This window comes from Chelonia mydas, chromosome 2 (genome assembly GCF_015237465.2).
Source record: "Chelonia mydas isolate rCheMyd1 chromosome 2, rCheMyd1.pri.v2, whole genome shotgun sequence".
Taxonomy (NCBI): domain Eukaryota; kingdom Metazoa; phylum Chordata; order Testudines; family Cheloniidae; genus Chelonia; species Chelonia mydas.
Window position 1 is genome coordinate 203,709,383 of NC_057850.1, and position 24,264 is coordinate 203,733,646.

The following is a 24,264-nucleotide window of genomic DNA, read 5'->3' on the forward strand; positions in this document are numbered from 1 at the left end:
AGTAATGCCAACACAGTCACTGGGATTTCTAGAAAGAAAATTAGGTAAATCCAGGATTTTTCATGCTTTATGTTCTGTCACAGCACAGAAACAACTATGCAGAAGCTGTGGATTTAGAAACATTTTTGGAAATTTTGCCCTTTGGAGGGATGGACAATGTTGTCCAACTCCAGATTTCTAAGATTAATATACATTGTGCTACATACATCTGGTGGTGGTGGGGGTCGGGGGCGGGGGGCGTTTGCTGTAGCTGCAGCTAAGAGTCAGAAATGCAGTGGGAGTGGCAGAAAGGGAGAAGTGGTCTATTATTGCTTCTCATATTCTGAAAACACCAGAAAAGAAGGGAAAGCCATTCTGCTCTGATGCTTTTCATGAACAAGAAAAGAAAATATAAGATAAGTAAGTGTAGGTTCTTGGGTGTCTGGTATGTGTGTCACTCTGTGGTGCCATAACTGAAGTATCTTTCAATTGTGCAGCTTTTCTACCCCACCAAGAGTTTTCAAAACATGAGTGCATCAAAGAGGGGTTAATTTTTAATAGGAAAACCTGTTACCTAAATACACTGTTCAGAATGCAGTTCAGTTGGCTACTCTATACACTATATAGTATTGTCCCAAAACACTTAATACATGTTGCTAAACTATGGGTATTTGCAAAAGCACTTAAGTAAGCAATATACCAAGTTACAAAAGCCTTGCAGACAAGATTTTTTTTGTGATGAAGTACCACACTCATTACAAATCGGATCATTTATTCCAAGACAGATATACAAGATTTTTGTATGGATGGGGTGGGGCTGAGTGTCACCTCAAAATGCTTCAGCTCTTAGCAAATCAGATCATTGAAGAAATATTCATCATGGCATTTAACGTATTAAAATTAAAGAGAAAATATTTTATTTCTTGTAATATTGAAAAATTAGAGTATTTAGGTATATATAAAAAATTACCATAGCTGGGCTCATGAATTCCTCTAAATACATATGACACAGTTTGCGGTCCCAGTCATCAGTGATGTGTCCACCATACATAATCTCACCAAAGAGATAACGAAAATCTTCCCATGGAACCTACAGAAGATAATGGAATGCATAATTAAACAAACAACAAGTCAGCTTTCCAAAGGACAAACCAAAGTCACACAGAATAATAATGCATGAAAAATGCTTCATCAGAACAAAAGAAAATCAAAACACTTTCCTGAGAAGTTGCAAACATTAGGTATTCTCATTATTTTCTATTTAGAAAATAACCATACTGCAATATGGGTTTAAAAAAAAATTCCAGTTATAGGTGTATATATAGATATCTGATTAAAAATATCATGGTTTCAGTTAAAAATCACTAATTGTGCAAACCAATATCACTTGTGCCATAAGTCATGATTTTTAGTCTAGCCCTTATGAAAAATCTTTTACGGAGCAAAGTACATTTTCAAAACACTCCATGAGGTAAGAGAACATAACTCATTGAGGGATATATGTATTTCCCTATCCAGACCTTTGAAAACATAGTCCTTATGAGCAACTGGAAGGAAACCTACTAACTACCAGGTCTGTTTTAAGGGGGAAAACAAAAACTTTTATCTGATTGCAGTTTTTTATATCTCCTCACTAGAAAATACTGAGTAAGTGAAAGTCTATATTATTTGAATTTGGGATGCATTCAAGAATTTCAGTAAAAATGGAATTAATATTTTTGCTATCACTACCAAATCGCTTGAGGGTTATGTTCATTGTGGTTATGGTCATAGTGCCATACCTCCAGTTTCTGATTAATGATAGTAGCATATTTTACTCAAGAAACCACTGTCTCTTTTTTTATTTGGCTTAGCAAGATTCAAAGCCTCTCTTTGCTATCCTTGGTTTGCAAAATTTGCCAGTTTGTGATGAAGCCTTTCCAGACAGAAACCTTTACACCCTCGGGGGCAGTATTTGCCTCCTAACAGTTCAAGTAAAAACCTTAATTATAGGCTTTGTATGTTGCATGATGTGACAGAACAGAACAAGTAAAATAGCTACAGCTACTCCAGTGTGCTTGCTACAAGTTTATTTGAATTTGAATAAGTGAAAGTCTTATTGCACCTTCCTTTTAAACTGGTTTGAACTGAATGAAAAAGAGAAAGAAGTCACCAGAATGTAATAAACTGTGCTACATACTGCCTCAGGAAAGGCTGAACAGCACATCTCTAAGAAGAATATTAACTTTTGGTTCAGAATAAAAAAAGAATAAACTCACAATTAAACAAGTTTTTCTCCTTATTGGCTATAAAAATGCTACTAATACATTTCTCAATCTACTATATATTTATTTCAATACACTGGTATTTGTTGGTCAGGAAATTGCTTTTTCTCTTTGTGCCAGATAACCTTGTTCAAAGTGAGTGTGTCTTACAAGAGTATAGCAATATTCTAATTCAGTATAACCTCAATTAGCCACATGTCATGGGGAACATTGACAACGTTTAGATAATCAAGGCTTCTGATTTAAGAGAGAAATTTCCGTGTAATCACAAGAGATCAGGGACATGTTCTCTGTTTTGGATAAAAGGGCTTTTTGGATAACAGGTTTGCATAATAACATTGTACTGTGTAGGAAATTAGCCTGATGTGTTCATGGAGAGAGAAATTCAACCTCCACACTACTCCAGTCCAGCACAGGGGCTATGCTGTAGGAGGAGTTTACCTACTCAGCAGCTGCACAGGGGTGCCTACACAATTGCATGCCACAGGAAAGGTCTCATATATACTGGTACAGAAAGCCACATAGTGGAAGGATCAAATAGCCCCAATACCCTACACAGCTGGTCGCTGTTCTATCCCATATACTTGAAAAACAAGTGTGATGGGTGAAGGAGTGGGTTGAACAGAAGCCCTGCACCTGGGCCCTGGGTTGATTTTGTCTCCACAACCACTCTGAATTCCACTTGCAGAGAGCTCATATAATACTTGGGCTTTGTGTGGGTGAAGGGAATTTCACTCATGGGGAAGTGGATTGGGTCGTGTCAGCTCAGAGCCACAAGAGGATTAAGTGTCCAAAAGATAAGGTCCTCAGCTGGTGTAAAATGTCATAGGCACCATTGCCTTCAATGAAGCTGTGAAAATTTACCCCAGCTGAGAATCTGCCCCCAGTCTTCAACATAGGCTTTGTGCTCCATGGGTCAATTCTTGCTCATCTTACTAACGCAAATAGTCCCAAATGAGCAAGATGAGCAGGATTTGGCTCTGTCTTCACGCCACATTTTGATGCTTTTAAGATTCCTTTTTTCCTCTTGTACTTACATTTTTAAATAACCATAAAGCTACAATGCAATGTGATGCAACCTGCTAACCCACAAAATATTATTAATATGAAAAGTATGCAATACTACCAAAAGGCAAGGTTTAGTAATTCTCTCTCCTACTTCCCACCCGAACTAGTATTTATATAATAAGAGTCCAGGAATCACACTCTGTGTCCCTCTGAAGCCTAAAACGTGTGTTGAGTCCGTGTGAAGCAATGGAAGCAGCTACAAGTATGGCCAAGAACTCTTATTATTCAGAATATCACCAGACTGAATCATCTCTGGTTGTTGTGGTCTGTTACCATATAGTTTTTTAAGTTCTCAACCATTTTGACTTTACAGATTATACCCAGGCAGCGTACAGCTACAGTAAAGCATGTGTCTATGCCACACCAAGAGCCGTAGGTGATGTGGACAGCACTATGTCAGCAGGAGAGTTTCTGCTGCCAATGTAGCTACCACCTCACACAGAGGTGGATTTATTATACCAACAGGAGAGCTCTCTCCCTTCAGCATAGAGTGTTTTCACCAGATGTAGCGATGTAGTACTTCTATTGTAGACTAGCCCATTGATAACTATGATATCAGAAGTAACTCAACCAATTACCATCCTTACTTTACAGCTAATTTGCATGTAACAGCTTAATTGGTTATATAGGGGAGACTGCACAAATGGTGGATTACTTGGCCAAACCGCCACACCTGTGCACCCAACTGCCACTCACACAAATCAACAGAACCACCCACACAACTAGCAACGTCTGTCGAGTCAGCGTGAAGTGATGGAAACAACAAGTAGTATGGTTGAGAGCTCTTTTTGTTTAGAATATCATTAGGTTCAATCATTGCTGAGATTCGTGGTCTGCTACCAACCGATTTTTAAATTCTCAGCCATTTTTGGCCTCTTTTTAACTTTTTTTTAAACACACACATGACTTTATATATTATACCCATATGACAGCATGGCTTTCAGCTACTAGTAGCTACTTATTAAGCTTATGAATAGTTATTTTGAGAACAGAGCCTAAAGAGAGAAGGAGATTTATCAGTAAAGAAAAATAAGGGTTGGAATAAGCTGATTTTAGAGAGTCATTTTCTAAATGAGAACCATTGTTAAATCACCACTATAAAATTAAGCAATTATTTCAAATGTGACACTAAATACCAAATGAAGGAAATTCAATCTCATGTCCTATTAGTAAAAAGCATCAATGAAAAGAATAAAAGGACAACAAGAACAAATACATGTAATGACTACAAACCGGGACACATAAGTAAATGTATGTCATTGAAGGTAACATTTCACATATTTTTTTTTTAAAAAACCCTCTGCTGATCTCTGAAATGTCTAAGTTATTGAAAAAGGTAGTATCAGAGAGCCTACTTACTATCTACCCCATTAAATGCTGAATAATCATTCTATTATTCAGGCTTTGGATTTACAGAACTTAAAAAATGACATTAACCGAGTATTTAAACCACACAACTGTAAAATATGCTGTAGCTCAGAAATAAAATCACTCATCTACCCTTAACTTCCACTCGGGGGAACATTACAGAGAAAGTCACAACAAGGTGGTATCCTTAATACATAATAATGACACATGCAGGAAATGCACCATTATTTATACATGTGACGTGTTGTAAATTGCTTCCATCATCAGAACTAATTGTAGTGATTATTAATGCAGTGTTATGAACTGTCAGAATTGCTGTATGTAATTACATTTGTGCAAATGCTTCATTACCTGCCTAATGAATTTGGCATATATGCACATGTAAACCACTGTTTTTGTTAACATAATGAAGGACATTTTTTTTTTGCACTAAGCTGCTGATGTGAAACTGGTTTGACCTATATTATGAAGTTCAAGCATCCACTGCTGAAAAACCTTTGCTCTGGTATATTTTCATACTCAGCAATAGATGCATATAATGTAAGCTATTTTAATAACAGCTGCAGAGAGAAATTATGTTCCACTCCTGTATCCAAGACTGACAGATTCAGAACAATCTTGGTAAAAGGTTACTTGACTACTAATTCTTACTTTAGTGTGTGCCTCTAAATAGTTGTAGAGGACATTGACACAAATGGTGAGATCTCCAGTATTGAAAGGATATCTTCGATTCCAGCCTTGTGGTCCAAACTTGAGCCTCCCAGCCATACAAGTATGAAAGTAGCACAGAGAAAAGAGTATGCTTTTAAACTCCGTCTCCCTGGTGCACAATTCAAGTGTATCCTGCCAAAGAAGAAAAGCAATGTTTTTATCCAATGACCATTACATTACTGTATAGGCATAGTTGCCTTACTTGGGTCAATGGGACTACTCACACTTTTGAAGTTATGCAAATAGAGCGTTGTTAGCAAGATTGGAGCCTAAGTATTTTTCACTTTATATACTTTTATTATAGTTAAACAGAATTGCTGACCAGATAAATTATCTAAGAAGGAGCACTGTATTGCCCTTATTTAACCCAATATGACTGTAGAAATTAAATAAGTTTCTAATATTACTCAACAATCTTATAATAGAGGACATTTTTATAAAATAGACCACCTTAAAGACAATCTCACAGAGAATGGTATTCTCACTATAGAATTCTATAGGGTAGAAATTCCATAGAGAAGTTATCACTCTCACTCAGATTTTATGTGCTTTTTCCAAAAAAGGTATGTTTGGTAATTGTGATTTAATTGTTTTCTTTAGTCTTCATTGACAGAAGCTTGGAAATAGGAGTTTCTGTACAGCTTCTTCTTCTTCTTTTTTTTTTTTTAAGTTCCCAAGTCAAACTTTAAAATGTTTTTCTAAAGTATGATCCTGAATCTACATTCCTGGCACCCCCAAGCTCTTTTGAATTGTCATAATTGTGTGTAAGAAGTAACTAATATTACAATTGATTTTTGATATCATATCATCTTAAGTATAAAAATTTCTGGGGGCTAAATCTCTGGCTGTCAAGGCAAATCACCTTCCCCAGTGGAAGAATGAGTAGGAAATTGTGAGCAGGAGAACATGTTTCCCCCACACAAAGACTGGGAAACATCTCATGATGGGGAGCATCAAGTCCTATAACAAAATTTCTTCTGGTCAAATTAGTGAATTAAATAATCAGAAATACAATATTGGTGTAAGATTTATGAATCTGACTCAATCTTCCTGACCTGCATATAGAAATCCATACAACACAAAATTTGCCCTACCTGGGGCTGGCTATATAGTGTAATGAATGTTTTTTAAAACTGCAGCTGCTCCTACTGAAATGTCAAATAACTTTACAAGAAACATAATAAAGACAGTAAGTACTTAACTTAGTCTTGATATAGCTGCAAAGAGTCCATAGCACAAAAGTTTGCCTCAACCACCACTGACTGACAACCGTAAGAAAATACAACTAGAGTTTCCTGTTGAAATCTCACCTTTTTAAAAGATTTGAACTGGATTATCAATTTCTAAACAAGTGAGCCATATCTTAATTTAGAGCAGAGTTAAATTAAAGGATCTCTTCAAATTTCAGGATGTCCTGTCTGTATGAGAACTATTTCTTAGTAGATGCCTTTTCAACATCCCAGGATGAATAAAGATGTCAGAAAATCAAAGTTGCAATAATTTCTCCTTTGTGCCAGCTTTAAGATTCACGTTTCAGATAAACAACCCTCCTAGGCATAACGGCATTTCCCATTTTTGAAGACCTCACCATAGTTCAGTAATATTTTAGCTAAACAATTCCGTGAAACATGCTTTTGCTAAAAACAGTCTTTGCCAATATATTTCAGCTTTCTATTAAAAAAAATGCTGTGACGATGTATTATAAACAACTATATAGTTGTACAACAAAAATTACCACTATAAAAACTGTCCGCTTAACCAAGAGTACACACAATTATTTCCCTTAGGAATCTTCCAGAATCTCCTCCTTCATTTCCTCTGCCAGCCTCACATCACAACTGCCATTTCTCTGGCCCAGAAAACCTGACGTGGAGTTCTCTGTATTCTGTGTTACCCAAAGGGGTTCCTTAGAACAGTGGCATTTAAAATTTTCACTCTCATGCCTCATTTTTATCAAGGCAAATAACTTCAGGCCCTGCCTTCGTGTGTGCTAGATACAAAATTCCTGTATATAAAATATTTGAATCACTAGAATACTAAAGTACATACAGTTATAATAGTCTTTACCTTGGCACATTTCAATGAGATGGATGAGCTTGATTCTGTAAGCACAGCTTACCTTGTTGTAGAAGGGCTGACCTGAACTGAAACTGGAAAGTGATCTACAAGTCCTCCCAGAGGAACAGACTCCAAGAGGAACAGGGTGTCAAGGGAGAAATAGGTGTCAAGGAACGCTATTCTCCCATTTTTAAGCCCCCCTTTCCCCTTACATCTCCTTGCTGGCAAGGCCCTGAGGCAGTTGGCCATTGCTTCCTCTTCCTATTCTTTCCTTCCCAGCAGTTTTAAAACATTTTTTTATACAGGTGAATAGTGACAGACCAACATCAATCAGCAAATACCCTTACTTGTATACAAGAAAAGGAATTCATAAAAAGGGTATGCAGCCAGTCCCTAAACATTTGTGCACAAAAAAACCACATTGTGCCCAGAAAATTAAAAGAGTCATTTGAAATGGAGCAAATGTTCATAAATATTGTGTACTCAACCAATTCTACTTTTAGAGTAAGGTTAAATCCTTCACTAAGGCTTTTCTTTGGGGAAGAACTGGGACTACTAATGAACTCGTTATATACATTTTGTTGGGTTTTCTTTTTTTGTGAGAAGGAATTTTTTTTATAGTTTCAAAATAGAGTCAAAACAGTTGGCTTGCAAAAAAAAAAGGCTGTGACATTACAATCAGACTCAAAACTAAAGAAAAAGGCCACTAAATAAACTTGAAGTTACAATAAATAATAAAAATTAATTGTAGAGGCAATCAATAAGAGAGTCAAGATATTGCATACAACAATCACTGTTTTCTGTCAATTTACGGTCATATTGCTGGCTTATGGCATACACATTAACATGGATGATCAAGAATGTTACAAATATTAACATTAAAGGCAAGTGAAAGAGATGATTCATCTTAAGTACCTAATTCATCAACCTTGGAATTAATCTGTAAGGAAATAAGGGTTTTTGCTTCATCATCATAAAAGAAAATAATATTCACCATATTTAAAAAGGAACAAGACTGAGGTTTAAAAAATTACCTGGAGGTCTCATTGTAGAGATTATCAACAGGTCTTATTGAAATTTAGTTTATGTAGTTTGAGTTTCTATAATTTACATAAATTCACCTCAATTAAGAAATACACAAACTTTTCAAGAACCAGAATTGCTGTTACATTGAAATAGATCGCCATTCACATGCCTTTCAGTTAAACAATCTACAGTAATACCAATTTACTATCACAGTAGCTAATGGTTTCCCCCATACCTGAGGAAGTGGTGGAGTGGCTGGCACAGGAGCCAGTCAAACTGTATAAGCTCGATTTTTGTCTGTGGACTTTTCCCTGTACTACTTGACCAACTATGGCCAGAATCCTCTACTTTGTGCCAGCTGAACTGTGCAAAGTCCCACTTACATACATGCCTGATGCTCAGCCTGGCCTTTGTCTGCTCAGCATGTGCATGGTACATTTCAGTCACAAGGCTTACATTATGCTGGCCTCCCATTGCCCCAGGGCTGTTTGACACACTAGGCAGCCCTGCCTATTTTGTTGAAGTATTGTAGCAATCACTGTGGAGACTCTTCAAAATCTGGGGAATCCCAGACACTGGGGAACTCTGCAAGTGGTTCTTTAAGCCAGCCCTTTCTGTAATGTGCTGCTGGAACGAACAAGCATTACATAATATCCACTTTAAAAAAACAAAGTAGGGTGTCCAGACACAGTGACGCTCGTAGATCTAACCAAAGAAGAAAAGTCCTTCCTGCCTCTTTCCAACATTATACCACCCACACCAACCTCCCTGCTCCCTCAAATCACCCTCAATCAACTCATCCATCCACCTCCGGAAGAGCTAGGGCTACCAAGGAAAAGAGATGGATGGACACATGCCACCTACTGATAATAGAGAAGGATACACCACCATGATTTGGGCTATAAAATCTCTTTCTGAGAATTAAAAATACTACTCCTACTAAGATTATATGTAAGAATAATAAGATGATTATATGTAACAGGCACTGGCAGGAATTTGCAGCCGTGGGGGAGCTGTCAGTGGTTGGAAGACGTCACGATAGGAAAGAGGGAGCTGACATGGCACTCTTAGATCGCTAGTTGGGAGGCAGAGTATCAAATGCTGGGCCACAGCAACATTTCTCTGATGTTGAGGTGGCCAATACAGCTACATGTCTGATGTGCTGCTTCCTGACTGACAAAAGGAAAGCATTGTGTTGGTTAACCCTATACTGCTCCACTACCTAATACTGGGAAATACCATCAGGGATAGTATCTGAAGCATTTTGCCCCATGATGATGGGAAATTGATTACAAGGAGGCAGGATAGGGCAGAGCTGGTTAGCCTTCTGTGACCTTTGTTTTCATATGGAATGGATATGGTGACCCCAGCAACAAGCTCCCAGCCCTGGTAGACCAGTTATTTACAAAAGTTTGTAGTAATTAAAAAAACCCAAACCCATAGATTATGTAAATGTTGTTCTTACCTGGTCAAAGTTATAGAGGGCAGCATGCAAATTAGCCAGCACCCCAGTAGGGGGTTCACTGGTAATTTTAATTGAGTTTTCTAGAATTCCTTGAGGGATGATGTGTTCTTCTGGGGTTGGAGCTGGTTCAGCACTCATAAAGGCTCGGAAATCCGAGTGGCTTCCTTTGCTGTATTGTTCAAGGAGTTTTTCTAAGGTCCCCAACCATTTGGCTACTAGATGAACGTTCTGTTGGAAAACATGTAACATATTCATTGTGAGTTAAGAATAGGTTTATTATTTCAGATGTGAAATATACACACATGGTAAAAATACCTTTAAAAACACTGTTAAGGCAGTTTCATGAAAAGGAACAGGCACTCAACTCCAAATGACATTTCACTATTAAATGAGCTGCTGGTGCAGAAGCAGAAAAATTAAGGATTCTAAGAAGGACATCGGTTACATTAGCAGATACTTCACTAGCCTCTGAAGGTTTCAAGCGTTGATTTAGCAAGGCACTAAAACACGTGGTTAACTTTAAGCATATGAGTAATTTCACCCCTCTTCAGCAAAGCTCTTAAGCACATACTAAAGTGTTTTGTGGAACTGGGCCCTGTCATGGGGCAGCTGGTCCCTGTGAATAGACTGGGCTCACCTCCCCTGTGTCAGAGCAGGTGAGCCCAGGTGACCCTGTTGAAGGGGGAAGTGCTACACCTGGGGCTATAAAGGCCTGTCACAGGGCAGGAAGAGAAGGAGTGATTAGGACACATTGTGCCTGGGAAGAGGAACCCCAGAGGAGTGGCACTAACTCCAGTGGTGGCCTCTGGAGTAAGGGGCCAGGTGCCTAGGAAGGTTGCCCTGGAGCTGCTATTCCAGAAGAGCAGCAGAGCTGAAGGAGGACTGGCTGAAGCAAAGGGAGTTGGCTGGGACTACAAAGCTGCCAGAAGCAGGATTACCAGAGATCCTAGGGAAGAGAGTCCACGAAACCCTAGGACAAAAGATGAGCGAAGGGACTGGTGTCTTGTTTGTTTATTGGCTTATGTTTGGACAATATACCTAAAGGAAAGAAGATTGGGTGTGGCAGTGTATGCCTCTCAGATATGGGAGAAGCCTTGTCGTGTCACAGATGGTGGAGAATGTGGGCATCTCAAATCAGTCTCAGATACTAGGGGGGAGGCAGTAAGGTGGATCTTTGGTGCCCAGTGAAGAGAAAGCTGAGCCCATGATATTGACTGTCCCATACCACATTTGGGTGGGTCAGAGGAAAAATGGAGGCTGCGACCTGCCTGTTAACAGGACAGCAGCAGCAGATGGCCATGGTACAGCGGCAACAAGAACAGCAGCAGCAGCCGCCCCAGATTCTGCTCATGTAATTGATGAAGAACGTGCAGAAACAGCAGGAGGCACAGTTCGCCATTAAACAGAAGTGACAAGATGGCCCCTTTCAACAAGTGTGGTTACAGAACAGTTGGGCTAAGGAATGCTGGGCAACACGGTTGGTGATGGACCCATGAGCTGGCTGGCCCCAGGCCTGCCAAAGCAGGGACCAAAACACAATCCCAAAGGCTTCCTCTGAATGTTTGAGAGAGTGGCAAGCAATGCAGGATGAGAAGGAACAACCTGTAGCACCATTCCTAATGGGCAAAGCTCAGGCCATTTACCAACCAATAAGCAAAGAGCAGGTGATCTCCTATCTGGCAGTGAAGGCAGCCATTCTGGATTGAGAGGGACTGACTCCAGAGGCCTAGAAACACTGGTTTCAGGTAGAACCATTTTTGTGAGTGGCACGAAAATGCCATGAGTGGTGGCTCAGAAATTACAGGATCTCATGCCTCCATGGTTCTGCCAGCTGGAGAGAGAGATTCATGGACCAAATTGTCCTGGATCAATTCCTAAAGACTGTCCCCTTGGAAGCCGACAGCTGGGTGAGACGCTTTCAGCTGGCTGGGGAGGGAGAAGCTGTTGAATGGGCAGAGGCCTTCTTTGAGGCCAAGAGAGACAAGCAGCCAGGGCAGGATGGTAAACTGAGGGGAAGCCAAAGGTGGTGGCCCAGGGAAGCTCTCAAAGGGAAAATTCTCAAATGGCCAAAAATGGGATAATGTACAAGAGCTACGGGGGCGGGGGGGGTAGTCCCACAGTCTAGTAGAAGCCCTCAAGGTGGTGGCTGAGGGGGACGCTTTGTATGCTTCAGGTGTGACCAGCCTGGGCATATTAGACGAGAATGGTGTGCGATTTTCTAGGTTGTTAGACTACAAAAGCACCAAGAGCGGAAGAGCTGAAAAGCACTATATCACCAAAAGCTGTCTGAGCCTTGACTTTTGATACCCAAGGCTTCAGAGGTGTGCCATGGCTGAAACTGAGCTGCCCTCATTACCCCTGCTTCTAGGCCTGAGCCTGTGAGGTGCTGAGTACTCTTGAATTCCGTTGAAATCCACCACTTTTCAGCCCCTTCTCTCTCTGTTTTCTCAGATAATACCATTGTTTACTTAGTAAGAACTGTATCAATATTAGCTGAAAGGTACAACTCCTGGTAGATAAGCTTGAATAGCTCACTGGTAAAGCGGGTTGAAAAAATGGTGACAATGTTATAATTAAAATCTCAATTTAAAAAAAAAATTGTCTCTGTTTCAGTACAGTGCCTAGCACAATGTGGCCGTGACCTCAGTTGGGGCCTTTAGTCACTACTATTTTTCATTTTATTACAAGAACAGCTAAACAGCAGCTAACATTTGTAGCAGATAATTAGGTTGACAAGGTGATGCAGTGCTGATGGTGTAAAAATAGAATTGGAAGGAATAATATGGCTCCCCTAATATCTTTTATTGGCAAGGCCTGGAACCTACACTTCCAGTAGTGTTTCAGGACAATGTGGCCATTTTATATATTAGCACACTATACAATATAATGTAAAACTGCTGGTCACAGCACCTTGTGTTAGTGATACTAACAATCTCATTGCTCCTGTCAACTTCTGTGGCTGCACCAAGAATGATAGTTCACCAGGGTGTTGTAAAGAGCTTTTTGTTTGTTGCAGAGAGTGGATTCTCCATTCACACAATGCTAGCCAAAGCTGCTACTGCTATCTCTGAAGAGCAGCACTCCAGTGCTGATTATACAGCTTCCCAAGGGCTAGGTATTCTAATTTTATTAGAAGACTCCATTATGGCGTACTCAATGGAACAAGAGTTCTTAATTATGTAGGAGAAGAGTGTTCCTGAGGACATAATCATGCCTAGCCGTAGGAAGCCTTCTTGTATTATCTTTCCTGGCCTCACTGGGAATACAAAGGTAGTGCTTGTAAATGTGAGGGTAAAGGCATAATGCCATATACACACAATACATGTGAACATTTACCTTGCCTTTTGCAAAGGCAAAAGAAAAACAAAACAAAATGTTCTGTTTGTGGCGTTTTTGAATTCCACAGAAAGTTGTTCCTTGTTGGACAATCCTTACCTTGCAGTCACTTCACTAGCAAACACAGCCATTCACCTAACTGAGTGCACCAATATCATCTATTGTGCTGTTTAACACTTACTTGGAGAATGACCCAATGCCCATGTGTAGCAGCCTCCTCTAGTGCCTCTTCTGCCACCATCTCTTGACCTTGTCCTAAAGAGATATTATGGAATTTTCCAGAGTCGATAGTAAACCCAAGTTTTTTTCCTATAAGGGAAGTGGCGGGGGTAGGAAACGAACAGAGCAGAAAGGGGAAAAAATGATAACATCTCATTAATTCCACTATCACTGGGGCAATATTCATTAGTTCTTCTGAAGCACTTCACTAAACCCTTACAATTTCAACAAGCAAAATTGCGAGCTCTCAACAGCAGCCTTATTGCTGGTATTAGAAAAAGCCTGCAGAAATCTGTTCCCTTGGTTTTAAGATAATGAACCTTTTGACATTTTGACAGATGTTAGGCATTGTTAACTGAGCTTTAGAAACTCTTACAGGGGGTACAAAGCAATTCCCTTATAAAAAAGGAGCAACATGTGGTAGATATCACATCAGTTTTTTAACCGATTGGTTCAGTGGGTAAATGCACAAGCCTCTCACCTTGTGGGGCCTGAGTTTAAATTGAGCACAGTCAGGTCACAGCTGTATTAACCTGGTATTCTCAGTATAGTCCGTGGGGAATAGTAATCCTAAGCATAAAGCGACAGTGCTTTACACAATTGAATATAGTTTGTATAATGACCATTATTTAGTCACAGGGGGCACAAGATTACATGAGCATGGAGAAAATTGCCCTCTGGCTCTCATCTAGTCAAAAGGTAGAAAACAGTACAAAAGAAACTTGCATTATGCCAAGCAGAGGAATGTTCAGTCTAAAAATTTCTTCATACTATAGTGCTAATAGCCTTGCACTTTTCATCCACTCCATTTATCACAAATAGGTGGGGGGTGGGGAAACTTCACAACTTAACTCTTTTGTTAAAAATAAACCCAGTCCAACTTTGTCATATTAATTTCTATTCTTTTATGATGACACATTGTTTTGGTTTTGTTTAAGATTTTAATATTTAGGACCCAATCCTGCTCCCTTTAAACGAAAGCCCAAAGTCCCATGGTCCTCAATGGCAGCAGGATTGGGCCTATAGATATTTTCTCTCCTTCTCCTGTGCAGGCACAACTCCCATTGAAAACAGACTCACCAAGTGTCTCCATATCTTTAAGAGGGTCTACTCCAGGGAAGAGGATGAAAAACACTGGAGTCGCTGGACTGCTCTCTTCATATGATTTTGCTAAGTCCATCCTGGTGCTCTCCACATACTTGGAACCTAGTTTTTTCTCCACAAAGTTTCTATATAAATATAAAGTATAAACTGAAGACACCAAGAATATCCACAATTACAGATTTAGGTCCTGTATTCTTCTCAGACTACATAACCTGCTGCTACTAGGCTAGCAGCAGTTTCATTAAAGAAAATTGTCAGGGAAGCAAGGGAGGGAAGGGCAGCCAGGTGGTAAAGAGGGTACAGAAAAATCTGATATATGTCTGTTCAGGAAAGGAGACAATGACTATGTGATAGAAAGGACAACTAGGCACAGCAAGTAATCAGTTAGGGAATGCTTCTTCCTAGGAAGGTGTGAGAACGGATAGCATACAGTGGTGCTGGCACAGTGTGTATAGCGGGGGTGCTGAAAGCCACTGTACAAAACTTCAAACCCAATATATAATGGAAACCACTTCAAGCCAGGGGTCGCTGCCATGCCTGCAGCACCCCTAGTTCCAGCACCTATGGTAGTATAGCTGGTAGGGTTTGGGCAGTCGGGCGAAAGGTACTATTCTTTGGGAGGCAAGGGATTTAAAAAAAAACTCAGAGGGTTTGGATAAGTATACAAGGCTGACATTTTTTGAGGATCACAGATTTTTAAAGAAGAGTGAAATGGAGAATTACCATCCCATGAGTCTAACTGCTATCCCTAGAAAAAGAATGAATATTTAGAGAGAAATATGACTAAAAAGTGGGCAGTCAGCAGCAAGGATTTTTTTTTTAATTATAAATGAGCCACTCCTTGTGGCTCAGGGCACATGTATACAATCTAATAAAATCACCAATCTATAAATAAGTAAGCCAATTCCCTATAAACAGTCAATCTGATCCCACCACCTTCTCACAAATACCTGAAAAAGAATAGATAGGCCTTGTACTATTGCCACAAAGGCCAATAATCAATAATTTCAGACTCTGACTGACCAGTAAATTAGATTCCTATAATTGAAAATTTCATCACAGCGGGCTACACATCCAATAAGCCATCTTCATGTGTGGTTCCATGGATACACACAATGTCAAAGACCGTACCTAAGAGCATAGGTCATTCTATCTGGGCGCAGTGCCCTCAGTATGATAAGTTTCTGAAGAGAGCTTTTGTTTTTCCATTCCTGTGGAAACTTTTCCTTTTCTGGGCATTCTGAGTCCACCCATTTCTTCCATCTTTTAGCAGACCCTTCGATATCTCTGTCTAACCCTCGGAACTCATCCATTAGAGCAATGGCCTGGAACACACCAAACACACACATGGGTGATGTGCCCATGACGTATAGTTGGGGTGATAATGAAATACATTTTACTAATAATATTTACTAATAATATTATTTGACACCTATGACCTAATTTAAAGCGCAGTTTATATGTACAGCCTATATGAATAAATGTTTTTTTGTAAAAGACTACGCCATTTCATATCTCCATACAATCTGCTTACAGTTAAATACCCAGTTACCACACACTGTAACACATAAGATTAGGTTTTTCTGGGAGTAAGGAGCTGTGTGAAGATTAGAATTACGTTCCTGGAGGAATACAGAGATTATAGAAAATCAGAAACATATATTGATTTCATGTGGAAATGCTATCATCTCAGGGGAAAAAAAAGTTAAAATGCAAGGATAACTCATTCAACAGCACTGCAAGTTGTATTAACATTTAATATGGAATATATGACTTTATCTGACATTATCTAGCTCTAGAAGGTCTCCAGAAATAACATAAAATAAGATTTGGAACTGAAAAGCAATTCTCCAAACCTACTTTAATGGCACTCCATGACTGAGGAGTTAAAAAGTCAACCGGACTCTTGAGTGTGTGTTCGACTGTGAATCGAAGCAGGAAATCCAATTCAAGGAGTTCTATCTCTTTACTTCTCAGCAGAATCTTGACAGCATACAAAATTGAAAAAGGTCATCAGGTTTACTTGGCAGTCACTTGTGACTTAAAGCATTTACCACGCAACAGACATTATTGAATAGGCAGCATAAAGCACTGAAAATTCTGGTGACTGAATCTTCTGTAGCTCTAATAGAAGAATTTAGCTTGAGCCAATTATTTTAAAATAAGGAACAGAAATACATTATAAAAGAAGTAACGGAGTGAGGTCAATTCCTAGATCTTCATTATTCACAAAGCTAATAGATTATGCTTTCAACCTTAGCCCTGTGTTTGTAGTACACACTGCAGAACTTGCCTCAGACTGTTAAACAGACACCAAAACCCCCCACCAGTAACCTCTGAACTAAATAATTTTGCAGAAGTTAAAGTTGTCATTATGCTCTATGCTAGCAGTAGCACCCAAGTCCTTGCATTTTTTAAAAATAGCTAGATTACAATAGTAACTATGATTTATGATTCTTTAGCTAGAGTAAAAAGAGTTATTTGAAAAAAATAAAATAAAACCATAGTCCTTAAAGATCAGAGTTATTCTGGGCTTCGATTGTGCAAGATTTTTTTTTTTCAATAGCACTACTGAAGTGGCTAAGGAAACCTGAGTTCCATACAACTCCCTACATTTGTCCTCCACCACCTTTAAACACATACTGAGGGACAGGAAGTTCACACTTGTCAGAGTCATTGTTCTAGGCTCTCTTCAGACTCAGGGAGACCACAATGACTCACATTTGGAATGTTTTTTTGCAACGAGAAGGGATGGTAACTTTTTTTTTTTTAATGAAATCTTAATCTGCAGAAGTTAAACATGTCAGGAATACCACAAAACTATATCAGGGGAGACAAATCTAGCCCATAGGTTGAATGTACAATAAAAATCTTGAATTCAAATGTATCTGTAACAAAATGCCTACCACCATCATCTGTGTTCTCTCTCCTCCCCTTGCACACTGTGAAGAATGGGAATTATGTGTACTAATTTTATGAATGTTAGAATCTGTGGATAACTCTCTACCCCGAGAGTTAATTCCAGCTGGAGCTCTCCCCAGCTACCCAGGAATCCAGCAATGACTAATTCAATTTCCTAGTGCTCAGATGGACAATACAGTGAATCCACTGTTGGAAGACTACCTCCTACCACCTCTGGAGAAATGCATCAGAAATCTGACCAGGTTCAGGAGACCTTCTCAAAACCTCAGGTCTTCAGGCTGGAACTCTTGAACAAAGGAACTTTGAAATGGATAAAAGATAGCCTGTGACCCAAGAGTCTCACACACGTGCTGACCGGGGGACCAGACTGTCAGAAAGGCAAACGATGTAGGGGGTGTAACCTGTCTCACCCAGTCCTAAGATCAGGGACTGATGGGTCAAGCGGGACAGCAGGACCTACTTATTATTTACTTGTATCCTACCTGGCCTGAATCTTTATATACAGTCTCATCCCAAAATTAAAAGGTATTTTTATTACTTCGAGAATCTCTGCTATAAGTGCCAAACTCTACACAACCATACCTAGGGAACGGCAAGCAGCACTTCCATAATTTTCAGCCCTATAACGTACTCAGAGGAGTAGAACAACAAAGAAAATAAAGGCCTACATAAAATAGCTGTGGAAGATAATATTATTTATATTGCAGTAGCATTCACAGTATGTTAGGTGCTGTACAACCACAGCACCTATTGTTTTACCTATAAACCACATTCTTCACCACTACTGCCTGAATTTTTTTCCCTCACCTGAAATGTTGTCTGGGCTAGGAAGGTGAGTTTATCCTTTTCAAAAAGTCCCTGACTGGTATAAAGGAAGGCAGAGTATGTAATAGCTTCTCTCAGGTTGGTGATGCGACCCTGCAGATCCTCTGATGCTTCAGCCCGATCAATTGCTTTATGGAAGACTGTGTTGAAGGCCTAATGAGAGGTAGGATCACATTATTTTTAAAGGATTTTTGTTTGTTTTAAGAGCAATTTAATAGAGTCCAATGTAAGGCTTTTCAAAGTAAGTGCCTGAGCTGTATAAAATGGAGACACTGCACAAGATCACCTCCCTCCCACCAAAACAGTAGGCGTGGAGAGTGTTTTCTTGAAGGGGGCAGGGGGGAGAAAGTGGTTGGGGATCACAAATGGCAACATTTTTCAGTCTACTCATTTAACTCAGGAGCAAACAACATATGCTGACTGACTCCCCCAATCTTTCCCGGCCACTGGACATCCTAAAACCGACACATTCCCTCAAAGTGAAAAGGCTGGTGGTTTCAAGAAAGGAGACTTTCCATCCTCAGCCAGTCACTTTTAGTATATTTATTGTAACACATTGTTTAGTGAATGCTTCAAATCTCTCTATTCACTTGGCCTTGCAGGAAGATTTAACAAAAATAAGGTAAGTATTACTCACATAAATCAGAATGTAAACATCTGACAAGAGAGATTATTGGGAAGTTCAATATTGTGAGGAATTGGTGGGAAAACGCACAACCCTCTCTCTTGCACACAAACACCCCTTACATAGCAAATATTAATAGCTGATACAAATATAAAAGGTTGCTAATTGCCGGAATCAAACCCCCATGCTTGTTCTTTTGTATCACACCAGAAATAAAGCTTTACCTTCAGTGAGAACTGATAGATGGGGTTGATTTTGCCCAGATCATTAACAACAAAGTAAAGAAGAGACGCTCTCAAAGCTGCTGGTCTGTAATACTCTCGGGCCTCATTAATTTTAACTTCATTCTCTTTTGCTTCAGCTACCTGTAGGATGATAGTTATCTAGTTCAGTGTGATAGTTATGACCGATTTAAAATGATCTGAATAATTAAGGGGTGATCTAAAGTGAAAAGTTGTATTGGCATAGCTACGTCTCTCAGGAGTGTGAAAAATCCATATCCCTAAGAGATGTAGTTAAGCCGACCTAACCCCTGGTATAGACAGTGCTAGCTCAACAGAATTGTTCCATCAATCTAGCTATCACCTCTTGGGGAGGTGGACTACCTCTCCCATCACTGTAGAATCTACACTGAAGCGCTACAGTTGTGCTGCTGTAGCATGTTAAGTATAGACATAGCCTAAGTCACACATATGTAATTGACAAATTCTTAACACTGCAAAGTGAGAAACGCAACATGGATACAGCCTGGAAAGCTGACATATCTGAAACAATAAAAACTGTTTGGCACATGTAGATTTAAACTAGACACTCTGCTCCAGCCTTGTTGGCTAGAAATCAGAGTTGATTTGATCTTCTTTACTATACATTACTATAATTTTAAACCAGCAGTTTAAGAGAAGTTATTATGTCAGTGGTGTGAGTTTTATGTTTGTTTTCTTGATGCAGAAAGGTTGGTTGCACGATGACACTATAAACTTGCCTTTATTTTATTAAGGAACTTATTAATCAAGCCCATTATCATCAAGCTAGAAGTCTAAATACTAAGGTGGGTGACCTTGAGTGCCTGGTATTAAATGAGGATATTGATATAATATGCATCACAGAAACTTGGTGGCATGATGATAATCAATACGATATGGTAATACCAGGGTACAAAATATATAGGAATGACAGAGTAGGTCATGCTGGTGGAGGAGTGGCATTACAGGTGAAAGAAAGAATAGAGTCAAATAAATCTTAAATGAATCAAATTGTACCACAGAATCTCTATGAATAGAAATTCCATGCTTGAATAATAGGAATATATCAGTAGCAAAATACTACCAATCATGTGAACAGGACAGTGATGGTGATTGTGAAATGCTCTGGGAGACTGAGTTTTCTATTTTTATAGCATTTCTAATAATAACGGGGGATTTCAACTATTCCCATAATGAATGGGTATATGTTACCTCAGGACTGGAAGCAGAGAGAAAGTTTCTTGACACCATAAGTGACTGCTTCTTGGGGCAGCTAATCCTGAAACCCACAAGAGGAGGCAATTCTTGATTTAGTCCTAAGTGCAGCACAGGATCTGGTCCCAGAGATGAAATATAGCTAAACTGCCTGGTAATAGCAACCATAGCATAATTAAATCCTTGTTGCGGGGGAACACCAAAGAAGCCCACCACAGTAGCACTTAGGAAAGGGAACTATACAAAAATAAGGAAGCTAGTTAAATGTAAATTAGGAGGTACAGTCACAAAAGTGAAATGCCTGCAAGCTGCATGGAAACTTTTTAAAAAACATCATAATAGAGGCTCAAAAGAAATGTATACCTCAAATTAAAAAACATAGCAAAAGGACTGAAAAGTGCCACCGTGACTAAAAAATAAAGTAAAAGTCATGCTTAAAAATTGGAAGGAAAATCCTACTGAGGAAAATAGAATGGAGCATAAACTCTGGCAAGTCAAATGTAAAAGTATAATTAGGCAGTCAAAAAAAGAATGTGAAGAGCAACTAACAAAAGACTTAAAAACTAACAACGATTTTTTTTAAAGTACATCAGAAGCAGAAAGCCTGCCAAACAATCAGTGGGGCCACTGGACGATTGATGTGCTGAAGGAGCACTCAAGGAAGATAAGGTCATTGCGGAGAAGCTAACGGAATTATTCGCACCAGTCTTCACTGCAGAGGATGTGAGGGAGATTCCCACACGTGGGCCATTCTTTTTCGGTGACATATCTGAGGAACCGTCTCAGATTGAGGTGTCAATAGGGGTGGTTTTGGAACAAATTGATAAATTAAACAATAATAAGTCACCAGGACCAGATGGTATTCACCCAAGAATTCTGAAGGAACTCAAATATGAAATTGCAGAACTATGAACTCTGGGATATAACCTATCATTTAAATCAGCTTCTCTACCAGATGACTGGAGGATAGCTAATGACACACCAATTTTTTTAAAAGGCTCCAGAGGTGATCCTGGCAATTATAGGCTGGTAATCCTAACTTCAGTACCAGGCAAATTGGTTGAAACTATAGTAAAGAAACCTAGAATTATCAGACACATAAATGAACACAATTTGTGGGCAGAGTCAACACAGCTTTTGTAAAGGGAAATCATGCCTCACCAATCTATTAGAATTCTTTGAGTGATGGGGGAGGTGCGGGTGTCAAAACAAACATGTGGACACAGGAGATCCAGTGCATAAAATTTACTTGGAATTTCAGAAAGCTTTTGAGGAGGTCCCTCATCAAAGACTCTTAAGCAAAGTAAGCAGTCATGGGATAAGAAGGAAGGTCCTCTCAGGGATCAATTTAAAAGACAGGAAACAAAGGATTAGAATAAATGGTCAGTTTTCAGAATGGAGAGAGATGAATAGTGATGTCCCTCAGGAATCTGTACTGGGACCAGTTCTGTTCAACACATTCATAAATGATTAGAAAAAGGGGTAAACAGCAAGGTGGCAAAATTCGCAGATAATGCAAAATTACTCAAGATAGTTAAGTCCTAAGCAGACTGCAAAGATTTGTAAAGGGATCTCACAAAACTGGGTGAATGGGCAACAAAATGACTAGTGTAATTCAGTGTTGATAAATGCAAAGTAATGCACATTAGAAAACATAATCCCAAAATGATAGGATCTAAATTAGCAGTTACCACTCAAAAAAGAGATCTTGGAATTATTGTGGATAGTTCACTGAAAACATCTTCTCAATATGCAGCAGCAGTCTAAAAAGCTAACCGAATGTTAGGAACCATTAGGAAAGGAACAGATGATAAGACAGAAAATATCATAATGCCACTATATAAATCCAAGGTACGCCCACACTTTGCATACTACATGCCGTTCTGGTCATTCCATCTCAAAAAACATAATAGAATTGGGAAAGGTACAGGGAAGAGCAACAAAAATTATTAAAGGTATGGAGCATCTTCCATATAAGAAGAGACTAAAAAGACTGGGACTTTTTGGCTTGGAAAATAGATGACTAACTGGGGATATGACAGAGGTCTATAAAATTGTGAATGGTGTGGAGAAAGTGAATAAGGAAGTGTTATTTACTTCTTCACATTGCAGAAGAACCAGTGGTCACCTAATAAAATTAATGATCAGCAAGTTTAAAACAAATAGAAGGAAGTACTTCTTTATACAATGCACAACCGGTTGAACTCATTGTGAAGGGATGTTCTGAAGGCCCAAACTATAGCAGGGTTAAAAAAAGAATTAGATAAATTCATTGAGGATAGGTTCATCGATGGCTAGTAGCCAACATGGTCAGGGATGAAACCTCATGCTCTCGGTGTCCATAGCTTCTGATTGCCAGAAGCTGGGCATGGGCAACGGGACGGATCACTTGACAATTGCCTGTTCTGTTCATTCCCTCTGAAATACCTGGCATTGGCCACCGTTGGACACAGGATACTGGATTAGATGGAGCATTAGTCTGACCTAGTATGGCCATTCTTATCTCTAGCTAGTCTGTTAATTCGTCTTAGAGGAGGCAAATAGTGAGAAAAACTACTTGAAAGCAGGTTTCTTAGATTTTGAAATGATTTTGGATTCAGCCACATTCACATCCTTTTGCATTTCCATGAGCTTTCATACATATAGACCGTCCATTCATTTAAATGTTAGGGAATGGCAGTTCTTTTTGAGAATACCCGTATTCATTTGTGATAAAGGATAATACACACAAATATGTTTAATCACAATTCATGCCACTAATGCTCATCCTGTTTATGAAGTTTCAGGCATCCAACCAGAGAGCAAAAATTATACCACGTGATTTATGTGACCAGTCACATGCCACTAATATAGTCATTGCATATAAAACATTTACCAAACAACTAAGCATAACAGCAACATTAAAACAAAACAAAGTCTACTTGTGGATAATTCTAAAAAACCCTCATTTTAAAATATGTAATTAATTTGAATTTTACAGGTAACTTTTAAAACTAATAAAAGAACAAATTGTTACTGCCTTGTGCTCTATTTCTGCCGCTGTCGACTTTGTTGATTCAAGTTTCTCTACCAGTTCCGTGTCACCCAAGAAACTACCCTCAGCAGCTGACAGACGAAGCAAAAGATCATCCTCCAGGTGCTTCAGCTCAATCTTGAAATCATTCTGCTGCTTGGTCAGGAGAGACTAACAAAGGGAATGAAAAATTTAAAACAACAGCAACAAAGGATGACCATCTGTTTTGCAGAATCTTTGGCTGTTATTCTCCATTCAGCTACATGACTCCATTTCAATTTTGTTTCTAAAAAAGAGATGACCTCTTCTATTCTAATGAAAAAGTATGTTACAATTATAGCAACCAGACAGGAGGAAAGCATGGTCAAACATGAAAGCATGACACCAAGAACCTGGCTTGATTCTGCTCTAACCCCCTTCTTCTGCTCAGGGTTGCACAAAGTGAGCAGGATCTGGTTATAACCGGCAAGTGGAGAATTCCCTGGCAGAGGAAATTCCCCTGTAAAGCTGATGGAGCCAACTCCTGCACTAGCCACTTCCCCATCACCTCAGCATGTGGGCTAGGGCAGAGAAAGCATGGCAGAGGTCTGCTCTTCTACCTTGATCATCCATTGGTTTATGATCCTTTAGGGAAACACCCAATCAGCATATGGTCCCTTACTGGGGGCACTCCACTGGACCACGTGGCTGGCAGAAAATAACTCAGATGATCAGGGAAGCATAACTGCATCCCTGACAGCTGTCGCCACAACTCTGCCCCAAGCAGAGCTCAGATATAAGGGAGAATCTGGCTCAGAAGTTTTCCAGACAATGTTCCCAGCTCT

General features: G+C 39.4%; 1 protein-coding gene across 1 annotated transcript in view; it reads right to left on the minus strand.

The window, feature by feature from the left end:
• The window catches only part of DNAH11 (dynein axonemal heavy chain 11), a 277,792-nt gene that overhangs the window by 16,292 nt on the left and 237,236 nt on the right, over positions 1-24,264 (minus strand). The window contains exons 67-76 of the mRNA XM_037890566.2: positions 23,447-23,611; positions 19,195-19,335; positions 18,328-18,498; positions 16,459-16,581; positions 15,730-15,923; positions 14,575-14,723; positions 13,457-13,584; positions 9,940-10,167; positions 5,331-5,522; positions 950-1,069 (exon numbers count right to left, since the gene is read on the minus strand). Coding sequence (XP_037746494.1) covers positions 950-1,069; positions 5,331-5,522; positions 9,940-10,167; positions 13,457-13,584; positions 14,575-14,723; positions 15,730-15,923; positions 16,459-16,581; positions 18,328-18,498; positions 19,195-19,335; positions 23,447-23,611 — 1,611 coding nt within the window. The remainder of the gene's footprint in view (positions 1-949; positions 1,070-5,330; positions 5,523-9,939; positions 10,168-13,456; positions 13,585-14,574; positions 14,724-15,729; positions 15,924-16,458; positions 16,582-18,327; positions 18,499-19,194; positions 19,336-23,446; positions 23,612-24,264) is intronic.